The following is a 12,071-nucleotide window of genomic DNA, read 5'->3' as shown; positions in this document are numbered from 1 at the left end:
GGAGCAGAAGAAATACAAATAAACCTTGTGTAAAGTGTCAGCTTTACGCTAAGCTAAAATGCTATTTCTAGCCATTTTACATGCACATTACCAGGCACGATCATTTTTTATCAAGAAAATTCACGTTGGATCATAATTTCTATTTTTCTAGTAAGATCTTTGATATTAGGGCAAAAATCGTATTCTTGATAATCATTTTTGTATTGTTTTCTTGAAAAAATATCTAAAAATCCTTAAAACAAGATCAATTTGATTAATCTTGTTTTAGAAACAACACTGCATAAGATATTTAGGTTTTTCAAAGAATGTATTTTTAACATGTGTATTTTGTCTTAATGTACTGGCAGAGTTTTTATAGTCAAAACAAGTGAAAAAAATCTACCAGTGCTGAAGAAGTAATCCAAAGTATTTAGAATACGTTACTGACCTTGAGTAATCTAACGGAATACGTTACAAATGACATTTTACAGCATGTAATCTGTAATCTGTAGTGGAATACATTTCAAAAGTAACCCTCCCAACCCTGATCCTATATGACTTTCTTTTTTTTTCTTAACACAAAGGGAGAAATTGTGAAAAAAAAATTTGCTCAGTGATGTCATACAATGGCAGTTTATGGTGACCACCTCTTCAAGCTTCAAAAGAATGCAAAAGTGTAATTCAGAAGTCTAATAAATTATTCCATGAGACTCATGATTGTTATGAAAGCATACGATAAGGTTTGGTGAGAAACAAACATAAATCTAATGTATTATTTAGTGAAAATGTTGACTGACCGTTGATCTCCTGTACGCGTTCATGACAGGGCACAAGAGCAACATTTTACGCAGCCCCTTTGCGACACTGGGCTGTTCAAGCGAAAACTTGTTTTGTTTATCTAAAAACAGGTCCTCCACAACGATAGCGACAACAGAACACAACACAGCTGCTCACAAAACAGAACAGGACTTACTAAACATGTCTGAAGAGTTTGTAGTCAAAGAATTTATGCATTTCTATGCCCAGCCTTATTTTTTTGAATGGAGTACTCGGAAATCCAACAGAAACATAGAGGAGGCTACAGGCAGCCACAATCACATCATGTTCTAACCTGACGGCAAACGACACGTGGTAAAAGGTATATTTTCTATGGTAATCAGAGTTTTTGTTCTAACCAGCAGTGATGAGCAACGGAACTGTGGTGATGGGGCCGTGGTCATGTGTCTGTCTGCGGGAGAAAGAGCGTGGTAAGGCTCGTCACTTGGGTTGTAATTATCTTTAACACCTGTCTCTTGTTATAGTGATGGCGGAGGGAGACTTAAAAGCCACACCAGCTCACCAGTTGGGAGAGAGAGTGCCCTTAGAGCATGAACTTGACGCTTGCTGAGTGTATTCGTTATCTGACTGAGTGTTTAAAAGTTTCTTTTGTTATCTGATTGAGTGTTTGAATCTATGTGAATAGACTGCATTAAGTCACCCCAGAATCTGAGGCAGAAAAATAAAAGTCTTGCCTGCACTGCTTCATTGCCTTCTGACTCCTCCATTGCCCAAGAGAACTGAACCTGTTACAGGAATGATCGCTTGTTTTCTATTTTCAGCATCGTGTGGGTAACTCCATCCATTGTAAACTGGCACTGGTCCAAAAACTCTCAAAAAAATAAGGCTGGGCATAGAAATGCATAAATTCTTTGACTACAAACTCTTCACACATGTTTAGTAAGTTCTGTTCTCTGGTTTGTGTGCAGCTGTGTTGTGTTCTTTTGTCGCTATCGTTGTGGAGGACCTGTTTTTAGATAAACAAATGAGTTTTCGCTCGAACATCCCAATGTCGCGAGGGGGCTGCGAAACTGTTACTCTTGTGCCCTATCATGAACGCACACAGGAGATCAACGGTCAGTGAACATTTTCACTAAATAATAAATTCGATTTTGGTTTGTTTCTCACCAAACCTTATCGTATGCTTTCATAACAACCATGAATCTCATGGAATAAATTATTAAACATCTGAATTATACTTTTGTGTCCTTTTGAAGCTTGAAGAGGTGGTCACCATAAACTGCCGTTGTATGACATCACTGAGCACAGCATTTTTTTCACAATTTCTCCCTAAGTGTTAAGAATAAGAAAGTCATATGGGGTTAGCAACACAGGGGTGAGTAAACAATGACTGAATTTTCATTTTTGGGTTGAATATGGTTTCATTCTTGCTCTCTCTATCTCTCTCTGTATCTGACGGTTTATCTGACTATCTGTGACAGTCTGTCTGATCACTATGTTACACAGTTTTTGTTCCTGGGTAGCAAGTGTTATTTCCTAATTGCTTATGCCTCAAAAATATAGAAAATGGCTATTATTCCCCACAAACTTTGCTTTTGTGACCAGGACAGTGATATTTTGAAATTGACCTATTTCCAATGAGAAAAGGGGTGAATTTGTGTCTTTTCGTTCACATAAAGTAAGAAAAAAACAACATATGAATCCAAATTAACATGTATTTATACTAAAGTAATACAAGAATGACTACAAGTAGTTTTTCGAGATTTGCAATTATACTGTAAATCACTTTCACGAATCAGCCCCCAAATGTAGTCTCCCATCATGTTCTCGTTATACTGTCCTTGGTAGCGGCATTCAAAGTCCAGTATATCCTGGTGGAAGCGCTCGCCTTGCTCCTCCGAGTACGCTCCCATGTTCTCCTTGAATTTATCAAGATGAGCATCAAGGATATGGACTCTGAGGGACATCCTACAGCCCATTGCGCCTTAGTTCTTCACCAGAGTCTCAACCAGCTCCACATAGTTTTTGGCCTTGTGATTGCCCAGGAAGCCCCGAACCACTGCAACAAAGCTGTTCCAAGCCACTTTCTCCTTACTAGTGAGCTTCTTGGGGAATTCATTGCACTCCAGGATCTTCTTTATCTGTGGTTCGGCTTTGACCTTTGCCTCAGACAGCTTAGGGAAAAAGTCTTGAAGGTACTTGAAGGCTGCCGACTCCTTATCTAGAGCTCTGACAAATTGTTTCATAAGGCCCAATTTGATGTGCAGTGGTGGCATCAGCATCTTCCGGGGGTCCAACAGTGGCTCCCACTTGACGTTGTTCCTCCCCACAGAGAACTCGGTCCGCTGTGGCCAGTCCCACCTGTGGTAGTGCGCCTTGGTGTTCCTGCTATCCCAAAGGCAAAGATAGCAGGGAACTTGGTAAAACCGCCTTAGAGACCCATCAGGAATGCCACCATTTTGAAGCCTTCTATGACCTCCCAGCCGTACTCATCATACTTCAAGGCGTCCAGCAAGGTCTTGATATGTATCCACTTAGGCAGCTGGAACTAAACTGAACTGGTGGGCTTAAGGCCCCTGAATTTATACTACTATTTAGATTACTGGATAGTTCTAGAATGTTCTAGAAGTTACTCCAAGTTTACTCAGCACTGAATCTACAGTATCTGGAATGTTCTGGAAAATAGGTAAATTTCAAAATATCACTGTCCTGGTCACAAAAGCAAAGTTTGTGGGGAATAATAGCCATTTTCTATACTTTTGAGGCATAAGCAATTAGGAAATAACACTTACTACCCAGGAACCAAAAAAATATATATATAAATAAATAAATTAAAATGTGTTACACAATAGCTGGCTGTTTGTCTTACTATAATGTCTGAATATCCTTCAAACTTAAACTTTCAAACAAGTCTTTGTCAAGCCAAAGTGTCTTGACAAACTTTACCTATCTTGTTACCATTTCAGTGTATTTAATTCAAGTATTTGACATAAATGGATAGCAAAATGTGTTTTTAGAAGTAAAAAAAATACCCTTGAAAATTAATTCCAGGGGCAAATATGGCTCCTTGAAGGTATAGTTCACCCAAAAATTTAAATTCTGTCATAATGTACTCACCCTCATGTTGTTTCAAACTAGTGATGTGCGGGCCGACTAATTTCGCTGATGTTTAAATGAAAATTTTGGAGTCGACTAGTATAAAAAGAAAGCAACCCTCAGAAAACAGTAAAAAAACATTATTATGCGATCCATTTAAAATTCTTCCAACAGCCAAATCTGACACTAAATTCCGCTGAAAAAAGGGCCATTTATATGCAACGTACTTGCCTTGCATTATCACCATTGTAGGCTACATTAAATATAGAACATCACATGCATTTAATGAAGCAACATTATATACAGGCATATTTATTGAAAACAATTGAATGAATAGTGCAGGACCAACAGAGCAACCCTAATAGCCTGTTATAAATGGAATTTACCGAGTAAAAGTAACTTAACATATTAAACCAGTCAGGATATTGTTGAAAATAATTCACATGTAAGCTAAATCTACGAGAGAAAAAAATGTGCTGAAAAGTTGCACATATTTCACGACGTGCATTAGCCTATTATCTACAGTAATATGACAGCTGTTCAGTTAAAAACGTTAACCAATAACAGTTACAGGGCCAAAAACTTGCTATAGGATAGAAGAAAATAGGCCTGTGAGAAATGTACACTAAGCCTAATGTATTGTTTTGAACATGATGTGCACAGAGAATAAAAGATAGTTTAAGCAGTTGGCACATCATTGAAAATAGCCTTGTTGGTCAGCAGGGTAAAAATTTCTAGGCTACTTACTTGAGTAACATGGTCCGGTGAAAGACGGGACCTGACTCAGACGAGGTGAATATCCTGAACTTGAAAAAGTCAGCTCGGTGGGAAAAAACTTGCAAGCACGCACAGATTTAAAGAAGACTCAAATGTGAAAACATCCATAGCGTCTTGAAAGCCAACGTTGCGAGCCAAGTGATAGCTGCTTATCTCACGAGAGGACATTTTCCTTCACAATCAGCGAGTGAGAGAAGAACTCGCAGCCTGAGGTGAAATAAAACTTTGTATACTTGTATTCCAGATATCCTTTTTTTTATAATTTTTTTTTTTTTATAATATTTGTATTATTAATTATATTTAAAATGTGTAACATTAACATGACAGTAATTTAAGTGCAGCCTTTGTAAAAAAAATATAAAGCCAAACATAAATTTGTAAAACTACTGAACAGTTTAATGGGGAAAAATATTTACAGACTAGTTATTCCAGTGTTGAATAGCAGCATCAGAACCATTTAGTCAACTACTCTCGCACATCCCTATTACAAACCCGTATGACTCTTTCTTCTGTGGGACACAAAATGAGATGTTTGCCAAAATGACAGCCACCTTTCAGAATGACAGCCACCAGAATGTCACCTTTCTTTTTCCATTGTATTGATTAAAAAAAGAAGATTCTCTGAAGTTTCTCTTCGCTTAGAGCTAGAAAGATGCTCGAAACCGGTCGAGCAGCAGTACACTGTTTGCGAACATTCAGACACCGCCTATGCTGCCTGGTGCTAGTGTTTAATAGTGGTTTTAAATACATAAAACATCAACCAATGTGACATATAAATGTATCAATTACTTCATGCCTCATTCTATGAGTAGAATCCACAGGAGATCAGTAAAAGAAACTCGATGAAGATTTAAAGATATATTCAGTAGATAATGTGTAATTTGTCATGTTTACATTCTGCATTCATGGCGCTAATGTTAAAGCTAACACTCTAGACATGACCATAATATGCAATGGTACTCTTTCTAACATTCGTTCGGTATCTCACTATGGGAATTCCCTTCAGGCGTATCTGACACTGGAAGTAATGACACCACGTCTGTCAGCTGACAGACCAATCGCAGCAGTGATAAGGGAGCCCCACCTCCCTATATAAGGCACCACCACAAGTCTCTTCATTCTCGATCACTTCCCCGTGAAGATTATTGGAAGCTGTCCTCAGCAGGACTCGCAAGGAGTGGTCGATAAACAGTTCGTTAGACGAGCCGTTCAGGTACGTCGCAGAGCGCGTCTTTTTCTTTTGCAAATATATTCACTGTCGAAGGAAAGTGGTGACGACAGACGTATTACTCACAGGTTGGGGCGCGGTGTGCGAAGGCAGAATAGTGATTGGGGTTTGGCCGGCGTCGCATAGCGACGCGCAATTAAACTTTCTGGAGTTACTGACAGTGTTTCTAACATTGAAGCACTTTGCACCTTCAAAGCCATTATGTCCTAGTCAGATCAGACAACACGACAACAGTGGCATACAATAACAGACAAGGTGGCACATCTTCACAGCGACTTCACAGCTTGGCACAAAAGCTGATTGTGTGGAGCGGTGCACGCTTTCTCTCATTTTGGGCGACATACATTCCAGGAGTGATGAATATGGGGCGGATCTCCTGGTCAGGGGGAATCCTCTGTACGGAGAGTGGAAACTTCACCCTCAGGTGGTGAGTCAGCTGTGGGAAAGATACAGGCGAGCTGCCATAGATCTCTTTACATCGCACGGCGAGAGACGGTGCATCCGTGGCAATACGTGCTACTTTACGTGTTTCCCTACTGAGATTAATCATTCCAACTCTATGAAGAGTAAGAGAATACAGTCACTTAGTCAAACTGATTGCCCCGTACTGGCCAGGGAAACTGTGGCTGGCAGAAATAATACAACTCTTGAATGGCCAGCCTTGGCCCCACCTGCTGCGCAGGGACTTGCTGTCGCAAACGCAGGGGGAAATTTTTCACCCCGACCCAGACTGAGTAGCTATTTGGGCTTGGCCCATGAGAGGCTAAATTTGAGTCTCATTTGAGTGTTTACCCCAGAGGGTGATTGAAATGATTCAGAGCGCAAGGGCTACCTCAATGGTCCGCGTACGATCGGAAATGATGTGTGTTTTAGCAGTGGCGTGCACACAGAAAAATTATTCAGTTTTTATGTTCGGTGGCATACATTGTGTTTTCTTCAGGAACTTTTGGATAAAGGCAGGGCCTTTTCTACCATCAAAGTTTATCTCGCTGCCATATCGGCCTGACAAGTGGGAATTGACTCGAGTACAATAGGTCAACACCCGCTTGTTTGCAGGTTTATGAGGGGCTCTCTGCATTTGAACAGGGTGTCAAAACCGCTAGTACCGTCATGGAATATGTCCGCGGTTCTGAACGTGCTTTCTCAGCCTCCCTTTTAGCCAGTTGAATGTATGTAATTGAAGCTCCTTTCGTTAAAGGCAGCTATGTAACTGCCTCTGACGACCACAAAACAACTTAGTGAACTCCATGCTTTGTTGGTACATCACTCCTGTATGCACGTTGCGGTGGATTTGTTGAGAGTGTCTCTTAAAACGAATCCAGCTTTTGTGCCTAAGGTGAACAACTCTGCGCTCAGCTGTAAGCTGGTGGACTTGCTGGCTTTTCACCCACTACCATTTTCCTCGTCGGAGGATGAGCGGCTTAATTGTCTGTGTCCAGTTCGTACTCTGTGTTTGTACTTGGAGAGAACTAAGGCATTGAGGAAGAATAATCAGCTTTTCGCTTCTTGGGCTGATTCTCGTAAAGGCAGACCTATATCACAACATTGCCTGTCTCACTGGGTAGTGGAAGCTATTATATTAAGTTATAATAGTCTGGGGTTGCAACCTCCAGAGGGCTTGAGATCTCATTCTACCAGAGGCATGGCTACCTCGTGGGTGCGGTTTAAGTGCATTTCAGTCCAGGACATTTGTGCGGCTGCAAATTGGGCTTCGCCTCACACTTTTGTTCGATTTCACAGACTGGGTATTACAGAGCCGTCATTGGCTCATTCAGTCCTTGGTGTGGGTAGTCAATCTACCAATGTGGAAAAAATAATAATATACACACACAAATCAACAACAACACAGTGAAGCACAAGTGTGATATTTTGGTCTGGAAATGATGTGTGTTTTAGCAGTGGTGTGCACACAGTCAAATTATTCCATTTTTATGTTCGATGGCAGACATTGTGTGTTTTCTTCAGGAACTTTTGGATAAAGGCAGGGCCTTTTCTACCGTCAAAGTTTATCTCGCTGCCATATCGGCCTGACAAGTGGGAATTGACTCGAGTATAATAGGTCAACACCCACTTGTTTGCAGGTTTATGAGGGGCTCTCTCTCGGCTCATTCAGTCCTTGGTGTGGGTAGTCAATCTACCAATGTGGAAAAAATAATAATATACACACAAATCAACAACAACACTGTGAAGCACAAGTGTCATATTTTGGTCACCCCCCCCCCCCCCCCCCAATCCTTTCTTTGCGAATTGATTAGGTGGGTGTACATTGGACACTACAAGTCGGTTGATGGTCTGCTTCAGAAAGCTTATCTGCAATACGGGAGTTGGCTATATCCCATGGTGAGATACCGAATGCATGTTAGAAAGAAAACTGAATAACAGGAGTGAGGTATCTCACCACACTTCCCTCCTTGCGGTTGCACGGAGAAGAGATATGCGGAGAATGAAGAAGAGACCTGTGGCAGTGTCTTGTATAGGGAGGTGGGACTCCCTTATCACTGCTGTGATTGGTCTGTCAGCTAACAGATGTGGTGTCATTGCTTCCAGTGTCGGATATGCCTGAGTCAAATTCCCATAGTGAGATACCTCATTCCTGTTATCAGAGAACTGGGGCTACTTGAGTAACCGAAAGTTATCCTCTGTTCTTGTATTTTATGATACATTTTGTGAAAATATTCCACGTTATGATCATGAAAAAGGTTTTTTATACTTGTTTTTAAAGAGCGGCATTGATACTACTGCAAATAAAAGTATATAAAAGGTGACAAATCTGCACTCCAGTGTGTTTATGTTCAGTGGTTTCAGCTTATGGTGCGTACTCCTGAGAAGTTCATACTTACGAGGTGAAAAATCGTAAATACAATGTGATGTGTGTTCAAGTGATTTTAGTCTGAAAGAACTGACCCATTTTGCAATTTCATATTTCTTTCTGTCTTTTTTTACATACTAGCATAGGCAGAAAGCTTTTTTAGCACAAATGCAACAAAATGAAGATCAAAGCCACGCATTATGTGTATTAATGCTTTATCTAACTATTTTATCATTCTTGTGTAGCCACATATAATGATGGGAAATTTAGTTTTGTTGCAAACGCTTGTCGCTGCATAAACCAGCTAAATGAGCCTTATTTTCTGGCAAGTTTTATCATCATTCTTCTAAAATAGTAAAAAAAATCGACACGCCTCCAACTCTGAAAGTCAGGGCTCGAAGAAAATTCTGTTTCCCACTTGTAATTATGACTTTGTGGTGGCATTCATAAGCACTTATCTTGTATATACTATTATTCCTACAAGACTTGAATGCACGATTAGTGAAAAAATTAACTGGAAAAAAGATGCTGTCAAAGTATGTGGAGCTCCAGGTCACACCCACCGATGATGTGGATCATTGGCAGTAAGAAGGTGTTTAACAGCCAGCACAAAGTTTTCCTAAAAGTTGCCACTGGAAAGCTGTTTCGAAACACCGCAATGAACTCAAAAACTTATCGGACAGATTTTATTCGAAATTATGTCACAACCATTCAGTCTTCGATTTCGCTAGAAGGAAATTGGCACCTTAAATGATGACAGAATTTTCATTTTTGAGTGGACTGGTCATGCCTAATAACACCCACTGAACTTAGTGATTTTTACAAACGCTTTAAGGTCTCAAGAGACTGCTTCATTCTGAAGTTTTCGACTGCAAAGAAAGAACTGGTGAGAATGTTTAGAAGGTCTCAGCTTTCATCATCTGTATTTCTCTCTATTCTGAAGATTGTCACCGAGTTGGAGGTCCCATCTCAGGCCCTGGCAGTACTCATTGCCTCATTGTCTGTCAGCTTTGGACTCATCGCTTTGGCGATCGTCTTTGTGGTGCTCTACAAGGTCAGTGTTCAAAAAACATCATTTACACAATTGGAAATGTCTATAGATCTCTTTTCGTTCTGCTACTCTTGTTTTCTAATTGATTCTGTTTTTCATTCTCACTGCTGGATTTTGCTTTAGAAGGGTTTCTTCAAAAAGTCTTCGCCTGATGACCTACACAACCTTGTGGTGACATCTAGTGGTGAGCATGAACTTAATACAGTCAACGGTGACCAAACTACAACACAAGTCCCTGCTGAGTCTGCTGGTGCGAGTGCTACATCTAATGGAGGAGCTGAACAAATCACTGCAGAGAAGCCAGTACTGTAGTTCAAGCTGACCGGACTGCTTATTCTAGAGAAGACTGAGGAATAACCATTATTACCTGCTTTCATTGTTCAGACAGAGTTCCAACAGTCTGGAAAAAGCCCTGGAAGAAATGTCCTGTGTCCCTTTATCTTTTGAGATAAAGTAGTTTGATGTACTATGAAAATATGGTAACTTTCAGAACTCAAAAGTAGTCAAAAATGACTATTTAATTAAACTATACTGCAAAATGTTTTAGAACTAACGTAGCTTTTTGGCAATAGGTGCGTGAATACATAATCACATTAACTTCGTTGCTTCAGTGATGCTCATTGAAACCTGTTCCAGTCACAGTGAGGCAATAAAGAGAAATCCCAGTAGATATTATTATTGATAAATATCAGAAGAACTAACGATAAGATTAAAATGTATGAAATTTCACCAAACCTTGAGCTGTTCCTGGCTGTGTGTAGCACCTGCAGCTTTGTGTATACTCTTGAAGGATCCCAACTTAAGTAGTGAAATTATTATTATTATTATTATTTTACCAAGGTCCCTGATAATTTTAGACCGATCTTAACTGTTAATGCAGCACATTTCAGCACAAACTGTTTTATGAATCTGTCACAATGTGAAGCAGGCATTGCAAAGAGACTGTTATTAAAGGATGGGGCAGTTAAACACTATATTGAACCCAATGATAAGACCGCTGCCCATGTGTGAGTGGACCAAAGCACAGTAGAACATTTCAAAGGTGAAGGGGGTGTTTCTTGCATAAAACTGATCTGTTTAATCCTAATAATCAGAGGGCTAAAGATAGTTATGGACAGACTAAGTTACGACCATCAAATATAACTTTTAACATACACTCACCAGGCACTACTTATTCGTGTGATTATCTAATCAGCCAATCATGTGGCAGCAGTGCTATGCATAAAATCATGCAGATATGGGTCAGGAGCTTCAGTTAATGTTCACATCATCCATCAGAATGGGGAAAAAACGTGATCTCAGTGATTTCGACTGTGGCATGATTGTTGGTGCCAGACGGGCTGATTTGGGTATTTCTGTAACTGCTGATCTCCTGGGATTTTCACTCACAACAGTCTCTAGAGTTTACTAAGAATGGTGCCAAAAACAAAAAAACATCCAGTGAGCAGCAGTTTTGCAGATGGAAATGCCTTGTTGATGAGAGAGGTCAACAGAGAATGGCCAGATTGGTTCGAGCTGACAGAAAGTCTACGGTAACTCAGATAACCACTCTGTACAACTGTAGTGAGCAGAATAGCATCTCAGAACGCACAACATGTCAAACCTTGAGGCAAATGGGCTACAACAGCAGAAGACCATGTCGGGCACTTTATTAGGACCATATTTCCTTACAAAATGATCAGTGAGCGTAAGTGGACCTCAGGAATAAATACATTTAAAAAAACCTTTAAAGCCAAAATGTCATGTTCATATGCATTTTTTACTTTATTTGCTTTGGATATAACTGGGCACTGTGCCATTTTGTAATGTGAACCACAAATATTCAAAGAGAATACCGTGACGATTTCAAAAGTTTTTACATGCATTAAATGCAATTTTACAATTGTAAAACAAACGTGAAAAAGATTTTATTTCCTGCAGCCCATTTTTATTAATAGAGGTCAAATTAAATACACAGATGAACGTGCAAAAATGAAATAAAATGTTACATGATTTGATTTAATTGTTTTACACCCAATCCATTAGCATTGATCTGTTGGAATGTAAATATGAGTTACAAAACAGATCTGTGCAGTGTGTGAGTATACATATGTTCATGTTTCAACTCAGGTGTACAATAGTAAAAGAAAACATCTTTTATTACTTGAATACATGATACAGCTGAAGCATTTGAGTTGTAAGGTTTATGTGGGAGTTACCCTTCAGTACAGAAACATCTATAAACATCCAAGTTGGATGGCGAGAAGACCAAGGGGGACCAAAGAGAGAACTGATTGCCCACCCTAAAGGTCAACATGCCACCCTGTCTATAAATACCCTCCAAATATGATTAAAATCTGAGAGAAATAGGAAGT

General features: G+C 39.8%; 1 protein-coding gene across 3 annotated transcripts in view; it reads left to right on the top strand.

The window, feature by feature from the left end:
• Positions 1-11,714, top strand: part of LOC127417057 (integrin alpha-M-like) — a 60,228-nt gene extending 48,514 nt beyond the window's left edge. For 2 of the 3 annotated variants that reach the window (XM_051656757.1, XM_051656775.1), the window contains 2 exons: positions 9,610-9,720; positions 9,841-11,714. In XM_051656757.1, the coding sequence (XP_051512717.1) occupies positions 9,610-9,720; positions 9,841-10,029 (300 nt within the window). In that variant the 3' untranslated portion in view covers positions 10,030-11,714. The remainder of the gene's footprint in view (positions 1-9,609; positions 9,721-9,840) is intronic. The other variant, XM_051656765.1, reaches the window with a different exon arrangement.
• Positions 11,715-12,071: the final 357 nt, after the last annotated feature.

The sequence above is a fragment of the Myxocyprinus asiaticus genome, chromosome 3 (genome assembly GCF_019703515.2).
Source record: "Myxocyprinus asiaticus isolate MX2 ecotype Aquarium Trade chromosome 3, UBuf_Myxa_2, whole genome shotgun sequence".
NCBI lineage: Eukaryota > Metazoa > Chordata > Actinopteri > Cypriniformes > Catostomidae > Myxocyprinus > Myxocyprinus asiaticus.
Note: the sequence above shows the minus strand (reverse complement) of the source record. Positions and strands in the feature narration are given on the sequence as shown.